General features: G+C 33.4%; 1 protein-coding gene across 1 annotated transcript in view; it reads right to left on the bottom strand.

The window, feature by feature from the left end:
* DCDC1 (doublecortin domain containing 1) overlaps positions 1 to 14552 on the bottom strand; it is a 513960-nt gene that overhangs the window by 367043 nt on the left and 132365 nt on the right. The window contains exon 8 of the mRNA XM_062198052.1: positions 13860 to 14026. Within this exon, the coding sequence (XP_062054036.1) occupies positions 13860 to 14026 (167 nt within the window). The remainder of the gene's footprint in view (positions 1 to 13859; positions 14027 to 14552) is intronic.

Raw genomic sequence — 14552 nt, 5'->3', positions numbered from 1 at the left:
TTGTATGCCACAATAGAAAAATACTTTTAAAATCTGGGGGATGGAGGGAATCTACTGACATAGTATATAGATTTTAAACTTAATGAAATAGCTTTCAATAATGAAGGTGAAATGAAGATTTTCTCTGACAAAAAAAATTAACAAATTTTTGTTTTGATTGTAAAGGATGCTCTTCAGGCAAAAGTAGAACAATCCAGGTGGAAACTTAGATTTACTAAGGAATAAAGTGTAAAGCCCTGAAGTATGCAAACACATAAGACATTTTTTCTCATTTTAAAACATTGTTAAAAGACAACTGTGTAAATAAAAGTAGAATACTACTACTTTTGGAGTATAATAACATATGTAATAATAAAATAGATGGCAATAAGAGTGAAAAATAACAAGTGGATAACTAGGAATATATTATATGCTTCTCACATTAAAATCAAATAATAAATATTAGCCAAGTGGGTTATGAAAAGCTAAATATGTATCCTATACATCCTATGGCAATTATACATACACTCACACACATAAAACAAAACAAATAGATATAGCTAGCATACTTGTGGTAGAGATAAAATGAAACAACTAAGGTAATACATATTTTATTCAAAAGAATGATAAAAAATGATTTATCCTTTTGAGGAAACAAAGAACAAGGGAGACAAATGACAATAGAGAAAACTTGTACTAAATCATATAAGTAAATAATAAATGTAAATGGTCTAAACATGCCAATTAAAAGTAAGAGGAAGTACAAGAGACATATATATATCCTTTCCACAAGAAAGACAAAGACAGCCATAAGTTAAAAATATGGAAGACAATTTTCATGATAATATTTGTGAATAAAAAATTGGATTAGCTCTATTAATATAAAACAAAGTAGCCTTTAAAACAAAGAATGCTACCAGTAAGAAAGAGGAACACTTTATATTGATATTCTTAAAAGTCAATGAATTATGAAAATATAACAATCCTAAAGGTAGATGACTTAAAAAGTGAGCTTCTAAAAATGCATGAAACATTGATAGAGTGGCACAAGTGCTGGGTCCCTAATACCCAATGGGAGATCCAGATGATGTTCCTGGTTCATAGCTTTGGCATGACCCAGCCCTGGTTGTTGTATCCATTTAGGGAGTGAACCAGCCCATGAAAGATCTGTTTCTATGTCTCTCCCTGTCTCTCTGTCACTCTGCCTTTCAAATAAAAATAAATATATAAATCTTTAAAAACAAATAGAAGACACTGATGTAACTAAAAGGAGGAAACAGACAAATCCATGATTACAACAAGGATAACAGAATACTTGAATAACATTATTCACTTAGTTGAGCAAACTGATATTTAAGAGCACTTCAACCAACAAAGCAGAACAAACATAGAACATTAATTTCTATCACATTCTGAGAATTAAAACAAATCCAGGAAGTTTCCATAGTTCAAATTACAGATTATGTTCTGCTACACAGTAAAAAATAGATAGCCACTGTCTATGTTCTCACTAAACTATGGTCTTTTTGCTTCTTATTAAGTGAATTATTAAGCCTTTTTACTATAATGTGAATTTAAAATATATTATCTCAAAAACAAAAAAAAAAGGGGGGAGAAGAAAGAGGCTGAGAGGGAGGAAGAAAGAAGGGAATATCATTATGTTCTTAGAATCAAAGGGATCACATAAACAAGACTAGTGTCTGAAAATACTAACTGATGGAACAAAAAAAGGAGAGAACGATCCAACATGGGAAGCAGGATACACAGCAGACTCATAGAATGATGGATGTCCTAAACAGCACTCTGGCCTCAGAATCAGCCCTTAAGGCATTCAGATCCGGCTGAAAAGCCCATGAGAGTATTTCAGGCATGGAAAGCCAAGACACTCTGTCAAAAAAAAAAAAAAAAAAAAAAACTAAATGAAAGATCTCCGTGAGTGAGATCCCAGTGTAAAGAACAGGTCATCAAAGAAGGAGGTATCTTTCTCTGAAGGGAGGAGAGAACTTCCACTTTGACTATGACCTTGTCTAAATATGATAAGAGTCGGTGAACTCAAAAGGCTTCCATAGCTTTGGCAACTCATGACAAGAGCCTAGGGTGATTACTGATGCCATAAACTAGAGTGTCGATTTGTTGGGTCAACAACAGGAGTCCCTGTGCACTTACTCCTCATGTAGGATCTCTGTCCTTAATATGCTGTACATTGTGATTTAATGCTATAACTAGTACTGAAACAGTATTTTGCTTTATGTTCTGTGTGGGTGCAAACTGTTGAAATCTTTACTTAAAATATACTAAACTGATCTTCTGTATATAAAGAGAATTGAAAATGAATCTTGATGTGAATGGAAGGGGAGAGGGAGCGGGAAAGGGGAGGGTTGCGGGTGGGAGGGAAGTTATGGGGGGGAAAGCCATTGTAATCCATAAGCTGTATTTTGGAAATTTATATTCATTAAATAAAAGTTTTAAAAAAAGAAATTTATCTACAAGTCACATTGAAACAACAATTAATTAAAAATTAAAATTAAAAAAAAAAAAACTAGAAATTGGTTATAAAAACACAGACCTGGATTCAAGATGGCTGAATAGTCAGAAACCTCATTGACTTCAGCCACAGAAGTATACAAGGAAAACCACAGAAGGACTATATCTCCATGGGACTAATTGACAGAATTGTTCAGGGGAGAAGTGACAGAACAAAACGTACATTCCATGAGACAGTGTGTCCCAGTAAATATGACAGATACACTTCTGCAGCTGGCCACACAACCCAGCCAGCTACCTACTAGAAGTCACCAACTTGCCAAGTTAAGATGAGAAGATGCTCTGCAACCCAACACCAACAGCTTAAATTGAGGGAGAATTTCATGGTACCCCACTGAGTTTCCAGCCTGTGAAGCTGGGTGGGATCTCAACAACTGTTGGCTTTGAGAAGGGATACCACACTGTCTCCCTCTCCTCCCCTCCCCTGTCCAAGAAGAGCAATGGACTTAGCTATTCAGAGTCATACAGCTGATTTCAGTCCCACTGCTACCAGAAGCAACAAGGACAAGAGTCAGGGCAACTGCAGGGTAGAGGGCAGACCCCCTGCATCCTGCAACTATGGGAGTTTTAGGCACAGGTCCTGGAGCTGTACTCACTGTTTCTACATGACCCAGAGGGGTTCCCCTCAACTTTTGGGGCTACCACCAGCAGCAGTCCATAAAAATCCAGACTTGACCTGTGGAAGTGCCCCCTGCACTTCATAGCTAACAGTACTAGGAACCTCAGGCATACACCCAAGAAACACACCTTCTGGGGGAAGTTTAGTGTGTGCCTTGCAAAACTGGGACTATTGATGTTGGTATTATAATCTTCAGAGTAATTCACACCCACTCACAGTATCTTGAGTATCCTATCTGTATTGCTCTACTTCAGACAGGTGCATATACCACCATCCGCAATACCTGGCTCATACTCTGATAGATCTGAGCAAAAACCCCACTGTACACTGCAATGCCAGGACTGTATCAATTGGTACTAATTTCCTCAAATCTACTGGCATCTACCTGGAAGATCTAGGGAACAACTTTTCTCAATTCCAACTCTGTGTGAGACTAGCATGAAGATATATATTTAGAGTAATTCTGCAGAATAGAAATCTAATACGTTCTTGCTTATATGATCAAATCTTCAACAAAAGTGTCAAGATTACATAATGGGCAAAGAGCAATCTTTTCAATAAACGATATTGGTGAAACTAAATATCTACGTTATAGAATAAAATTAGACCATCATCTTGTGATATATATATATATATATATAGATAGATGATAGATAAAAATTAACTCAAAATGGATTAAAGACTGAAGTGTAAGACCTGAAATTATTAAGCTTCTAGAAGAAAACTTGGAGTGAAAGCTTCAGCACGTTGATTTAGCAGTGATTTCTTGGATATGATAACAAAAGTACAGGCATTAAGGGCGAAAATGGCCAGAGGAAATGATGTAACTTTAAAACTTCATGTCAATGGTAACAACCAACACAGTGAAAAGGCAATGTCTGAAATGGGAGAAAATATTCGTACTCACATTTCTGAATAACAAAAGCAAAACCAAAAAGCCCAAACACAATTCCCCAAAGAAGTTATATGAATGGCAAACAAGCATATGAAAAGATGTTCAATATCTGTGATCATAAGAGGGATGCAAGTCAAAATCACAATGAGATATCACTTCTCACACTTTATGATAGTCATCATTAAAAGAACAGAAAATAACAGTGGCCAAGATATGGAGATATTAGAACCCTTGCGCTTACTTGGTAGGAATACCAAACAGTGCATTCGTTACAGAAATCCATACAGAATTTCCTCAAAAAATTACATAGAATTACCATACGATCTAGTAACCACATTCTGGGTATATATTCAAAGCAGAATCTGAAAAGAATTTTGCATATTTATGTTCATCACAACGCTATCTCACAACAGCCTAGAGGTGGAAGCAACCCAGATGTCCATCAACAGATAAATACATAAAGAAAATATAGCATATACATACAATGAAAAATTAACCATAAAAAAGAAGGGAAATTGTGTCAAAAGTTCCAACATAGATGAGCTTCAGGCATGCTATGCTAACTGCAAAAAGCCAGTCGCTAAAGGGCAAATAGAGTAATGATTCCATTCACATGAAGTATCTAGAGCAGTCAAACTCACAGAAACAGAAGATAGGAAGGTGGCTGCCAATCATGGGTACAGGAAAGGGGGGCAATAAGTGTTCTAAAATGTTCTAAAAGTCTGTGGCACAACAATGTGAATATTCTTAAAATCACTGAACTGTACACCTGAAAACAGTTTAGGAGGGACAGTTATGCTGTAGGTTTTTTTACCATAATGACATTAATGAGAAGGTGAAGGGCCAAAGTGCCAACAGTTACTACACTGAACTGGTTGCAGGATGGCAAGGTTAGGCCCAGGGGGAAAATGGAGAATGTGATAGAAAGTCAAGCTAAGGCTACAGCTCCCTGGGAGCACTCTTTACCAAACACAGTAGTCAGCAGTTTAATCAGCTGTTGACCCCAGCAACATGACAAGACAAGACATATCTCTGCAGTCAGAGACCATGGGGCTCAAAGGATCGCTTTTCCCTTCCTGGTGCCACAAAGACTACAAGATATTTTACTCATACACTATAAAAGAATTTGCAAAACCATGTACTAATATTTTAAGCTGGCATTTAAAATTTGTTATCATGAGCTTAAAAACAGTTACAGAAGACATATTCCTGCAATATTACAAAAAATCATATAAATTAGGTTGTTAAAAATATAGTCAGTGAGATTAAACACCAAAGAAATTTTATATCAAGCCATTATCCATTTTTTGAAAACAAATGAAAAGCTCTTCTTCAATAAACACAAAGTTTATATCTTCTCTTTCTCTTCTCAACTTTGTATTTCTACCCCTCTTCTTCCTTAGGACAAACACATGTTTAACAGTAAGAAGGGCACAGAGGCCAACAACTAAGTGTTCCTTTGGTGCCTGTTAGTTTTCCCACCCCAGGCTAAAGCACCAGCATAGACTGAAGATGGGGAAGAGGTCTGCTTTGGAAAGCAGAAATGAGACGCATTTCTATTGCAGACACATTATCAGGCATAATAATTTCAGTAAAAGGTTCATGTGGAAGTTGAGAATCCAGACATTCATTCTCTTTAAATGATCCTCCTACTCTTGGTCCATCTGCAAGAGAACAATCCCAAGAACCCCCTTATCTCCACCCACAGTGTCCTAAGAAACACTGAAGGATCCAAAAGTGTCTACCTAATGGTTGGGTGGCAAATCAATTGTAAGCTACGTAGGCTTCGTTTTGCTTTCATAGCTTTTGTTTTGATTTGTGTTGTTAAGACTAGGGTATCTTACTGATCTTACACTGATTTAAACCCTGGTCATATTAAAAATACCTTTGTCATTTTGTTAGTCATGGAATGAGGTATTTAATGCAAGAATTAAAGCTGAGGTGTCAGACCTAATTTCTTCTCCTCGTTTTGTCCAATAGAATTCTCAATAATGATGTGGCTATTAGACCCCTGAAATGCGGCCTATGAGACTAAAGAGATGAATTTTTCATTTTATTTAATTTTAATTAATTTTAATTGTAAAACTACAGGAGGACAGTGCTATGGGCAATACAAGTTGAGCATATATAGGCTGAAAATCCAAAATTTGTTGAGTGTCAGCATGATGTCTCCAATGCAAAATGCCACACCTGACCTTGTGATTAGGCACAGTCAGAACACAGGCATACTAAAAATATTAAGTTAAAATATAAAATTACCTGCAAGCCATATGTATATGATGTATATGAAATATGAATTTCATGTTTAGACTTGGATCCCACCCCAAGATATCTCATTGTATATATGCAAATATTCCCAAATCTCAAAAAAATAAAAAATCCAATATACTCTGGTCTCAAGCATTTCAAATAAGTGGTATACAATCTGTATGGTTCTAGAGGATGTAACTCACCTGTTGTTTGCCAAGGCCAGGGACTTGGATCTTTCCAGCACCTTTTACTCATGCTATAATACTCTTCTCTGAAACTTTCAACATTTACTTCCCAGTAATATCTAATATTAAGTGTAGATAAACAGAATCTTCTATCATTTTTCCATGTATGATTGGCTATGTGTAGGAATTAAAATACTTTAGATATGTAAGAAGATAAGGATTTTAAGGAAATTATGTAAAATTGATTTTCTAACAATTAACTTGAGAAAACTTGATTGACGAGAGCAATAAATAAAAGTTATAATCATTTATACCTTTTGATACATATATAAAATATGTGCAAAAGATGAACTGCATTACTTAAAAATTAGCAGTTTGTTGTAAGATTAATATTTATTCAAACTAACACTACTAACAACAGGTGAGAAGAAACCATTGTATGAGTAAAAGGAAGCAAAGCAATGATTTCCAAAATGTTTGTATGCAACAAGCTCATTTTATCAATCATTAGTCAGACTTCTTGATAATAAAAGATATTAACTATCAATCACTAACATTGATCAATTTGAATAGCAAATACAAACTACTAGTCACTGGGTTTCCCTTTCTTTAAGACATGACTTCAATACGGTTTTAGTTCTTCAGAAAAAAACATTCATATTCTTGTCCATTCACACAAACCTCTCAGTGAGCATTATTGTTTTGGGAGGACTGGCAGCAGGCAGGGGGTCCAGGATGTTGACGGAACAGATAGGATGTCAGGTGAAGATAGAATGCTGTGCCCTCTCTAACCAGCTGACGACTCGGCATGATTGTTTTCTTACAAATAATACCTGTGGGTGTTGAAACCGTTCAGGGAATCTATCAAATACACTCTTTCACTTTGCTGCTGTAACTCTATAAAATTTATTCTCATTTCAAAAGAGTCACAGGCAATAATACCTGTAGGTGGTTGAGTAATTTATAGAAAATTTGTCAGGTCTACGTTCACTTACTTTATCAGAACAATTCCATATTTATTTGGATGTTTAAAATATAATATTTTCTATTCCATATGATTATAAATTTCAAAACAAAATATTTTTATCTAACTAAAGAATTACCTTAAATAGAAATAGAGATAATGTAACATTAGGATGCGTGAGGATAAAATTTTGTTCAAAAAAAGAAAATAATATCATAATTATTTCCATTTTTTACAATTGTAGAAGTCATTCACATATGTATGAAAACACAAAATACTTGTGTGTAAACAGCTATTACAAAAAATGCATTACTAATATATAATGCCGAAGTAACTATTTCAGGGAAATTTAAAGGCATAGTTCTAAAAACTTATAAAAATTTTCTATACTTGCATAAGTAGAAAAATAGGTAAGTGGAATAACTTTTTCCAAATTAGTCAACTTTCCTTATTGTTAACTTATATCCATAGTTTAATCTGTATTATCACATATCACATTGGGATTGTCATAAAATTTTCAATTATGAAGTCACAATTCAGAGGGGGAAATTATACAGTAATGCTTGATTTTAAACTTTTTCATATTACTTCATTCAAAATATACCATAAAGTGAATACTTTAATTACTTGAGAAAAAGAATGATATTAAATATTTTTCATATCCTGATAAAAATGAAGACATTCTGAGACAGTCCCTTAATGGAACTTCCCCTTCATCCAAACATTCATAATTAATTACTCAAACCATAAAGTCTAAATTCCTTTCATGAAATATATGTTTTTAAATAAAATATATGTATTTTAAAATACCATTTTAAAAAAGGAATTCTCATTTTTGAAGGCAATTTAATATTAACATGGATAATTTTTAATTGGAACACAGTCACCTGAGATGTCAATAAAGCAGTTTCTGTATAGCTGAATTATCATGCAAAAAAGAAACATCTCTAATTTCTTTCTAAAGTGAGTTACTTAATAAACACTTTTCATGGCAGAAAGTTCAAATTTTGAGCCAGAGACATATTTGACATTTGGTAGTGTAATTCAAAGAGAATTAGAGAAAAATACAGATTTGAAAATTTTTATCCTGACCTAAACAGCTTTATGCCAAGCCAAATGAAATGTTCCATGAAGATAAGTATGTCATGGATAAATGACAGCAAATAAACAAGTATTTCAATATCACTTGTTTTATTCCACTGTCATCTCCCCCCCAACACACATGCACATATACCAGTAATAATTACCTATGCACAAACTCTAGATGGCAATATTGCACTTACTGTACTTTCAAGAAAATTGTCACAGTCGATCCCCATATATCCTCTTTATCAACATTTTATGTGCCATGGATCTATAGCCTCTTATTATAAGTGTAATGAAGCAGAAGTTATTGAAGCATTTTATTGATTGCTCAGATCACAAGTTTACTGCCATACTGAATTGGCACCTTACTCGCTGAAGCAAACTGCTGACACCTTTTTTAAAAAGTGACAACTACATCTATTTCATGACCAGAAATCCATTTTCATCTCTATCAAGACAAGAATGCAATTTTCACTTCATTTAACTGATGTTAGGCCTGCTCAAAGCATGACACTTAGAAAAAGCCCCAAGTTTAAGGTTCTTAAAATACTTCAAGTAAGTAGAATGCAGCTTAGTTTCAGTAAGAAAATTCAACAATGCCTCAAATCTACTAACAGCCTAATATTCTAAAAAATTACTTATCAAACCTTGGGAAGTAGTTTTCATTTTGAAATGATTGCCACACTATTTTCATGTTTTTAATAGGAAGTTATGTTTGTATATTATAGATTGTGTTCCACAGTTTCAAAGATCATTAAGAAGTTTGTTCCAAATTTACAAAAACTGAGTATTATCTGAAAAAAGTCTAATTAAAGAAACAGCTCAATTTTCAAGTATGTATTGAAAATTAAATAGAAATGGTTACTTCTCAGATAATATTAGAACCAATACAGCATTTTGATTAACTTAAGACACAGGCTCTGAGGACAAACTTTCAATACTTCTTTTATGGGAAACTAAAATGCTAAAATTCCTCTAAAGGTTGTTTTTTTTTGCAATAAACAAATTTTCCCAGTACTAAATATAATTCATGCATATTTTGAGTTGAATAAATTCTAAATAATACTGTATTACTACTTTTGCCTGATATATAATTACCAAACTTATTAAAAGTATGAGCAAAGTGAGCCAACATTAACTTATACAAATTCATTTATATGAAACTAAGTGTTTTGGCAGAACTTAGGTTAGCATATTAATAAAACACATTATAATTTCAAACTGAAAAATCAACATATATTGAAGTTAGATGGCTATTTCCTCATCTAATAATATGCCTGCAAAATAAATCTAAAATTTTGATTCTAAAATAAAAAGTGGACCCTAATTTTTGAAATATCTGAGATTTCTAAGCCTACTGCATCAAACACAAAACTTTAAGAAATTGCATGTTATAGAATTCAAAAAGGTTATCTTCCTTCCTTAAGCTAATAAACAAAAAGGACCGCATATACACACACAAAAATCACTTTGGCCAAAAATTATAAAGATTTCAATAAACTTACTAAGTAATGACTTATTATAAACTGTGTAAATACACAGTTCCAAATTAAAATTACAGAGATAAAAAGTTTCCCTGAACTTGACACAAAAAGAAATTGGCAATTAGTTTAAAATATACTGCTGAAGTTTAGACGATGCTCCAAGATTTTGAGAAACAGTTGAATATATTTTTGCTCATTTTCTTTTAAATAATCAAATAAGCTATAATTTAATCTCATTTCTCATTATATGATCATTTCTTTCCAAAATCCAAAAAACAGGAGTAGAATTAAAAGTCCCTTCAAATTTCTTAACTCAACACTACATGCATCTTTTTCATGTCTTAACCAACACAGGGCCTATGACTTTCTTTATAATTAAGATGGTATTTACCAAGATACTGTAGTTACTCATTTCCTCATTTCTATTTCAGAAATGACTGCAATCTATAACAACTGTTAAGCAATACTGTGAACAGCTTTAGTTCATTAAAGCACAGTTTATGAGCTCTTTCAAAAATCATATTTGAAAAAGTACTATGTATTCACTGTACAAAAGTATCCAGGAATTTTGCTTTGGTTGGAAAAAAAAAATTCAAAGAAATAGCTAAATTGGGAAGACATTTCTAGAATGTTTTCCAGAAATCATGTTTGTACTTAACACTGCCCATCAGCCCTTCTAAATCATTATTTATAAAGCTGCCTGGCACAGTTCCACGAACTTTACACATCTCTACAGTACTGCTGAACAGACTGACATATTTTGTTTACTGACAGCAACTAAAAGCTTTATGTAGGATCATAAATAAAGAAGATCTTGTTTAAAAATCACTAATATCATTTTAAAAGGTAGTGCAGGCTTGTGTTTTGGCCTCTGTTTGGCTGTGTTAGGCCTATGAATGACAGCTTCCCTGCTTGAAGCACACAGAAAGCACAGCCTTCCTCATTCACTGACAGGACTGTGGCCTTTTCACACGTTCCTTCCACAGCAGTGTTTGTCCCCAAACACTGGAACTCGACACAATGGCATTCCTACTTCAACACCCCCACCAACAGCACCACTACATAACAGGAATGCTAATGAGATGGAACGGGCCATGTCCCTGAAAGTGTTAACTACATTTCATAGGAATGCGTTTATGCTATTTCAGAGATTACCAATTAAATACATTTTGCTTAGCTCTGAGCAATTTCAAAGATGTTTCCACTTTTAGGGAAATAAACGTGATAAATGTAAGACTAAGTGACTTTATGCTGCCCTAAATATAATATCTCATTTTAATACACATGAATCAGTATATATTTAAGACTACCCTAATGTAGTATGCTTAATTCAGTTGCATGCTATAATAGCCAAGCCAAGTTACAAATTGAAAAATGAGTAAGTTCATAAACATAAAACCAGTAGTCTTAATTTTTTAAAGCTATATTATTGTAATTTATTTAAAAGAAATTTCCTCTGGGGATGCCGAAATTTAGTCTTTTGACAGGTCCCAAAACAATACTGCTGTTTTAATACGTGATGTCAAAAGGGGCACAAATGGAAATAATATTGAGAGCTAGCATAATCCTACAATTTATAAATTTAGATTCGGTAAAGAAATAGGAATTATTATCCACCTCCATTTCACCTATTGAATGACTCCTTAACACAATCTTATATAGAACTAAATAGAAAAGGCTATTCCAAAGTCAAATGAAGTAAACGCAATACAAATAAAGTTCACTTATGCTATGAGGTATTTTTTGCTAAGAAATCCTGCTCACAAATAAAGATATTGCCAGGTTTAACGATTAACCACTAGTGGTCTCATACCAGTACCATTATAGTAACTCTTAAAAACATTGCAAATAATTTTAGATGAAGTCATGGTATAGAAATGCCAAAGAAGAGTGCCTTGAGAATACATATAGCAAGTGTATCTAAAGGAACAGAAATTTGCATGGAAATGCACCATGAGCACATTTATGTTTCTTTTCCTTTATTTTTATATCTTAAAATATAATTTAATTATCATATCAAAATGGCTCAGTACAAAGCTTTAAAGTATTATAACTCAATGAAAGAAAAAAAGGTTAGCAAAAAGCCTACGTTTTTAAATATTCTTAAATTTGGCATAATGTGAAAATTCTTGCAGGCTGACCAAAAGACAATTTTGGAAACACTAAAAGCAATAAATTTTGTTCACATTTACAATTCAAATTTAAGAAAATGTGTTTTTCAGAACAAAGTTGTAAGTAATTCTCAAATCATTTTTTCTTAGAATGCACAGAATTCTTTTAAACTTAGTACAACTGTTTATATCTATTTAAATTTTAAGTGTTTAGGACAGTGGAAGGAAAAAATGCCATTACAGTTTCAGATGTTTCTTACCTCTCTCTAACACCCTCACTTTTTATCACAGTACATGTTTCGCTTTATATTTGATTTAAATAGTGCTTTTTGTATGAGAAAATGGTCTCATGTTTTGTGTAACATTAAATAATTTTAAATTAATCTATAAGTGGAATCAAACTCTATAATACCAAATAAAGCATTGTAATTCAACTGATCATTATCTTATATCATTGCATTGTAAAAATTAAAAATTTTAATTAAGATAATAAAATATAATAAAATATTTACACCAGTTTTTGCATATAACCAAGGAGAACATTAGCATACATGTTATATATAATTAATAGAGAATATTAAATGTTCTGCTGATATTTATTATTATAAATATTTTTAACTATGATAAATATTAATCCCATTTCTGGAGCCACCAGAATTAATTAGCAAGACAAACCAAACACAGTTTGCAAATAAAAGTTTCTCACAGAAGATGTTTCTTCCTAGCACTGGATATCTTAGCTGAACACTTGCTTGCAGTCAACACAAGGTGTTCTTTCCTGAACCAGACTGCAGGAGGTGCTGTGTGAACACTGAGACTGACATTTCAGGCCCACCTCCCCTTGTCTGCACTTAAAAAAAAAGCAGGATGCTTTCAAAATATTCATTTTTCAGCAGCTTCTGGCCTAAGATAATGAGTCCTGTTCTAAACGGGAGCCTCCCAGTTCGAAATGTAAAATTTAGTCCTATTTCACATGATAAAAATATATGTTTTACTTTTTAAGACCAAGTACAAAGATTTCTGTGGCAATTGTATTTTTTAAAAAATGGCATCAATGATTCTGCTTTACAATATGAATCCTACTTTGACTAAACAAAAGTCTTTACATGTACTTATAAAAATATCAAAGTCTTTACAGGCTTACAGACATTTGCACACAGAGAGACATAATTATGGAATAGATATATAGAAATTAAGGGATACAATTTAGTTCAACTTGACTCAAATAAAATGATTCTATTTCAATATTTCTGACCTCTGAAATATACAGTAAACAAGTATAAATAAAGTAAGTTACCCTTGATGTAAAGTTAATTCAAAATTTCATTTCTCAGAATGTGATTTGTTATATTTTAGCTCAGCATTTATAATACCAATCTGATTTTATAGTGGCAGAAAAAATAGATTAAACAGCTAAATCTTCAGATGACTTAGGGGCGGTTCATTTTCTTATTTAAAGAACTGTCTATAAAATTTCTGTGTAAGGAGTTGCCTTCACTTTGAACAGTGTGCAACAAGAAAAGGATGAGATATATGACATCCCATACCAAAAGACAAATACAATTAGCCCCATTATTGTTGGCTTTGAGCTTACAGAAGAAGCATTTTGGCTCCCTGTCGGGCACTGGCTCACAAAATACATGTCACAGTTCTTTTATGACACAATGCCAATCATTGCCTCTATATAACCAAGTACATTTTTAAAACATAATAAAGCAGTTTTTCAAAGAGGGATGACTCACCTGTTTATAATATTTTTTTGCAGACTTTAATCGTTGGTACAAGGCCACAAGAACTCCTTGGATGTACATCTTAGCTCCTGAGGGGCTGAAACCTTCTCCCTTAGAGACCCAAAGTGGTCCTCGCAAAGGTGTGATGGAATTTTGCAAGCATTTTTCAAGCAGAGGAACTATGAGAAAAGAAGGGAAAACAATTCTTTTGACCCAACTGAAATACACTGCCTGGAGCACAGCCCCAATACCAGAGCTAACTCTTAACATCTATTATTTATGTCTGACCTGGGTTAAGTCTTAGAGAGGCAATTCCTGCATTACTAGTGGCCACCATGAAGGATGTATTTATATTGAGACACCCCCCCAAGCAAGACTCATAAGCTTTGTGAGCACACCTGAATAGTTCTGAAGTGTGCCTAACTAGCTGCACAGAGTGTCATGGTGTGCACTGATTGCCTTATCTTCTCATTTATCACAGATGAGTTGGAACCAACCTTGCTGAAATCTACTTGCATTGTCCCGATAAAATTGTAAGATCCATGTTGTTTCTGTATTATAGCTTCCTGTAGAGGAGTCCCTATACCTAAAACATCATAACTGGAAATTATTCATAAGATATAATCCTCACCTTTATAAGCCATTCTTATTCAAGGCTTATCATTCCTTAAATAACCCATAAAACAGGGTGGCAAAACTGTTTAA

This window comes from Lepus europaeus, chromosome 7 (assembly GCF_033115175.1).
Source record: "Lepus europaeus isolate LE1 chromosome 7, mLepTim1.pri, whole genome shotgun sequence".
Taxonomy (NCBI): Eukaryota; Metazoa; Chordata; class Mammalia; order Lagomorpha; family Leporidae; genus Lepus; species Lepus europaeus.
This window is presented reverse-complemented; position numbering and strand designations above follow the sequence as displayed.